The sequence below is a fragment of the Scyliorhinus canicula genome, chromosome 2 (assembly GCF_902713615.1).
Source record: "Scyliorhinus canicula chromosome 2, sScyCan1.1, whole genome shotgun sequence".
NCBI classification, from domain to species: domain Eukaryota; kingdom Metazoa; phylum Chordata; class Chondrichthyes; order Carcharhiniformes; family Scyliorhinidae; genus Scyliorhinus; species Scyliorhinus canicula.
Window position 1 is genome coordinate 1446386 of NC_052147.1, and position 5583 is coordinate 1451968.

At 52.6% G+C, this 5583-nt stretch overlaps 1 protein-coding gene across 1 annotated transcript in view; it reads left to right on the forward strand.

Moving 5' to 3' along the window:
• The window catches only part of LOC119962484 (serine/threonine-protein kinase Nek9), a 53947-nt gene extending 49289 nt beyond the window's left edge, over nt 1-4658 (forward strand). The window contains 1 exon segment of the mRNA XM_038790429.1: nt 4279-4658. Coding sequence (XP_038646357.1) covers nt 4279-4658 — 380 coding nt within the window.
• Nucleotides 4659-5583: the final 925 nt, after the last annotated feature.

Here is a 5583-nt window from a genome sequence, read left to right on the forward strand (position 1 = left end):
ATACAGTGACAGACCCGTCCCCACCAGTACTGTACCCCAGTGTTATACAGTGACAGACCCGTCCCCACCAGTACTGTACCCCAGTGTTATACAGTGACAGACCCTGTCCCCACCAGTACTGTACCCCAGTGTTATACAGTGACAGACCCGTCCCCACCAGTACTGTACCCCAGTGTTATACAGTGACAGACCCGTCCCCACCAGTACTGTACCCCAGTGTTATACAGTGACAGACCCGTCCCCACCAGTACTGTACCCCAGTGTTATACAGTGACAGACCGTCCCCACCAGTACTGTACCCCAGTGTTATACAGTGACAGACCCGTCCCCACCAGTACTGTACCCCAGTGTTATACAGTGACAGACCCGTCCCCACCAGTACTGTACCCCAGTGTTATACAGTGACAACCCGTCCCCACCAGTACTGTACCCCAGTGTTATACAGTGACAGACCCAGTCCCCACCAGTACTGTACCCCAGTGTTATACAGTGACAGACCCGTCCCCACCAGTACTGTACCCCAGTGTTATACAGTGACAGACCCGTCCCCACCAGTACTGTACCCCAGTGTTATACAGTGACAGACCCGTCCCCACCAGTACTGTACCCCAGTGTTATACAGTGACAGACCCGTCCCCACCAGTACTGTACCCCAGTGTTATACAGTGACAGACCCGTCCCCACCAGTACTGTACCCCAGTGTTATACAGTGACAGACCCGTCCCCACCAGTACTGTACCCCAGTGTTATACAGTGACAGACCCGTCCCCACCAGTACTGTACCCCAGTGTTATACAGTGACAGACCCGTCCCCACCAGTACTGTACCCCAGTGTTATACAGTGACAGACCCGTCCCCACCAGTACTGTACCCCAGTGTTATACAGTGACAGACCCGTCCCCACCAGTACTGTACCCCAGTGTTATACAGTGACAGACCCGTCCCCACCAGTACTGTACCCCAGTGTTATACAGTGACAGACCCGTCCCCACCAGTACTGTACCCCAGTGTTATACAGTGACAGACCCGTCCCCACCAGTACTGTACCCCAGTGTTATACAGTGACAGACCCGTCCCCACCAGTACTGTACCCCAGTGTTATACAGTGACAGACCCGTCCCCACCAGTACTGTACCCCAGTGTTATACAGTGACAGACCCGTCCCCACCAGTACTGTACCCCAGTGTTATACAGTGACAGACCCGTCCCCACCAGTACTGTACCCCAGTGTTATACAGTGACAGACCCGTCCCCACCAGTACTGTACCCAGTGTTATACAGTGACAGACCCGTCCCCACCAGTACTGTACCCCAGTGTTATACAGTGACAGACCCGTCCCCACCAGTACTGTACCCCAGTGTTATACAGTGACAGACCCGTCCCCACCAGTACTGTACCCCAGTGTTATACAGTGACAGACCCGTCCCCACCAGTACTGTACCCCAGTGTTATACAGTGACAGACCCGTCCCCACCAGTACTGTACCCCAGTGTTATACAGTGACAGACCCGTCCCCACCAGTACTGTACCCCAGTGTTATACAGTGACAGACCCATCCCCACCAGTACTGTACCCAGTGTTATACAGTGACAGACCCGTCCCCACCAGTACTGTACCCCAGTGTTATACAGTGACAGACCCCTCCCCACCAGTACTGTACCCCAGTGTTATACAGTGACAGACCTGTCCCCACCAGTACTGTACCCCAGTGTTATACAGTGACAGACCCGTCCCCACCAGTACTGTACCCCAGTGTTATACAGTGACAGACCCTGTCCCCACCAGTACTGTACCCCAGTGTTATACAGTGACAGACCCATCCCCACCAGTACTGTACCCCAGTGTTATACAGTGACAGACCCTGTCCCCACCAGTACTGTACCCCAGTGTTATACAGTGACAGACCCGTCCCCACCAGTACTGTACCCCAGTGTTATACAGTGACAGACCCGTCCCCACCAGTACTGTACCCCAGTGTTATACAGTGACAGACCCGTCCCCACCAGTACTGTACCCCAGTGTTATACAGTGACAGACCCGTCCCCACCAGTACTGTACCCCAGTGTTATACAGTGACAGAACCCGTCCCCACCAGTACTGTACCCCAGTGTTACACAGTGACAGACCCGTCCCCACCAGTACTGTACCCCAGTGTTATACAGTGACAGACCCGTCCCCACCAGTACTGTACCCCAGTGTTATACAGTGACAGACCCACTCCCACCAGTACTGTATCCCAGTGTTATACAGCGACAGACCCGTCCCCACCAGTACTGTACCCCAGTGTTACACAGTGACAGACCCGTCCCCACCAGTACTGTACCCCAGTGTTATACAGTGACAGACCCGTCCCCACCAGTACTGTACCCCAGTGTTATACAGTGACAGACCCACTCCCACCAGTACTGTACCCCAGTGTTACACAGTGACAGACCCGTCCCCACCAGTACTGTACCCCAGTGTTATACAGTGACAGACCCGTCCCCACCAGTACTGTACCCTAGTGTTATACAGTGACAGACCCGTCCCCACCAGTACTGTACCCCAGTGTTATACAGTGACAGACCCGTCCCCACCAGTACTGTACCCCAGTGTTATTCAGTGACAGACCCGTCCCCACCAGTACTGTACCCCAGTGTTATACAGCGACATACCCGTCCCCACCAGTACTGTACCCCAGTGTTATACAGTGACAGACCCTTCCCCACCAGTACTGTACCCCAGTGTTACACAGTGACAGACCTGTCCCCACCAGTACTGTACCCCAGTGTTATACAGTGACAGACCTGTCCCCACCAGTACTGTACCCCAGTGTTATACAGTGACAGACCCGTCCCCACCAGTACTGTACCCCAGTGTTATACAGTGACAGACCTGTCCCCACCAGTACTGTACCCCAGTGTTATACAGTGACAGACCCGTCCCCACCAGTACTGTACTCCAGTGTTATACAGTGACAGACCCGTCCCCACCAGTACTGTACCCCAGTGTTATACAGTGACAGACCCGTCCCCACCAGTACTGTACCCCAGTGTTATACAGTGACAGACCCGTCCCCACCAGTACTGTACCCCAGTGTTATACAGTGACAGACCCGTCCCCACCAGTACTGTACCCCAGTGTTATACAGTGACAGACCCGTCCCCACCAGTATTGTACCCCAGTGTTATACAGTGACAGACCCGTCCCCACCAGTACTGTACCCCAGTGTTATACAGTGACAGACCCGTCCCCACCAGTACTGTACCCTAGTGTTATACAGTGACAGACCCGTCCCCACCAGTACTGTACCCCAGTGTTATACAGTGACAGACCCGTCCCCACCAGTACTGTACCCCAGTGTTATTCAGTGACAGACCCGTCCCCACCAGTACTGTACCCCAGTGTTATACAGTGACAGACCCGTCCCCACCAGTACTGTACCCCAGTGTTATACAGTGACAGACCCGTCCCCACCAGTACTGTACCCCAGTGTTATACAGCGACATACCCGTCCCCACCAGTACTGTACCCCAGTGTTATACAGTGACAGACCCTTCCCCACCAGTACTGTACCCCAGTGTTACACAGTGACAGACCTGTCCCCACCAGTACTGTACCCCAGTGTTATACAGTGACAGACCTGTCCCCACCAGTACTGTACCCCAGTGTTATACAGTGACAGACCCGTCCCCACCAGTACTGTACCCCAGTGTTATACAGTGACAGACCTGTCCCCACCAGTACTGTACCCCAGTGTTATACAGTGACAGACCCGTCCCCACCAGTACTGTACCCCAGTGTTATACAGTGACAGACCCTTCCCCACCAGTACTGTACCCCAGTGTTATACAGTGACAGACCCGTCCCCACCAGTATTGTACCCCAGTGTTATACAGTGACAGACCCTTCCCCACCAGTACTGTACCCCAGTGTTATACAGTGACAGACCCGTCCCCACCAGTACTGTACCCCAGTGTTATACAGTGACAGACCCGTCCCCACCAGTACTGTACCCCAGTGTTATACAGTGACAGACCCATCCCCACCAGTACTGTACCCCAGTGTTATACAGTGACAGACCCGTCCCCACCAGTACTGTACCCCAGTGTTATACAGTGACAGACCTGGCCCCACCAGTACTGTACCCCAGTGTTATACAGTGACAGACCCATCCCCACCAGTACTGTACCCCAATGTTATACAGTGACAGACCCATCCCCACCAGTACTGTACCCCAATGTTATACAGTGATGTGTTGCGCATGTTTTTCAAGTTCTGGACCCTCTGTGTCTCAGTGACTCTGATAATTTTCCTGATGAAGGGTGGCACCAATTCATCAAATATCTTTGTGATTTGTGGTGGTGGGATTTACCGTACAGCTGTTTATTTTGAGTCTCAATCTCTTTTCCTTCCACTTTCCTCCGATACCTCAAAGAAAGGAAACTGGAAGTTGAAACATGACTCCTTTATTCGGATGCTGCATGCGGCACAGCAGATCGAGCTCGAAATCTACCGAGGGAAGAAGAAAGGTAGCAGAGCCGCCCCCTCACCCTCCCTCAACTCGGACTACATCCAGTGCCCACACTGCAGCCGCCGCTTTGAACCCAACGTGGCCCACAGTCACATCCCCAAGTGTAAGACACTGAGGAGCCGGCCAGCCCCACCTAAGCGGTAACTCAGCAACGGGAACTGATCCACTGGATTGGCTGTGACCAACGTGACAGAGGGAGGAGGAGCAGAACCAACTTTGGACTGTGAGCAACGGGACTATGGGCAGAGGGCAGAGTTTATCATATTCTATCTGGCTCACTTCATTACATAAATAAAATAAGAATTATCATGTGGAAAAGCAGCAAGAAACTAACAGTTTTTTCAAACAGGAAACGGGCCTTTGCAAAATTAACTGCAGAATATATTAAAATATATAATTAACACCAAAAAACTGAGTGGAAGTGATCTCAGATCTGTGGCACCTCGCTGACAATGATGCAACACTATCAATTCAGAATCCAAATATATCAAACACTCCCAGGGCAGGTACAGCACGGGGTTAGATACAGAGTAAAGCTCCCTCTACACTGTCCCCATCAAACACTCCCAGGACAGGTACAGCACGGGGTTAGATACAGAGTAAAGCTCCCTCTACACTGTCCCCATCAAACACTCCCAAGACAGGTACAGCACGGGGTTAGATACAGAGTAAAGCTCCCTCTACACTGTCCCCCATCAAACACTCCCAGGACAGGTACAGCACGGGGTTAGATACAGAGTAAAGCTGCCTCTACACTGTCCCCATCAAACACTCCCAGGACAGGTACAGCACGGGGTTAGATACAGAGTAAAGCTCCCTCTACACTGTCCCCATCAAACACTCCCAGGACAGGTACAGCACGGGGTTAGATACAGAGTAAAGCTCCCTCTGCACTGTCCCTATCAAACACTCCCAGGACAGGTACAGCACGGGGTTAGATACAGAGTAAAGCTCCCTCCACACTGTCCCCATCAAACACTCCCAGGACAGGTACAGCACGGGGTTAGATACAGAGTAAAGCTCCCTCTACATTGTCTCCATCAAACACTCCCAGGACAGGTACAGCACG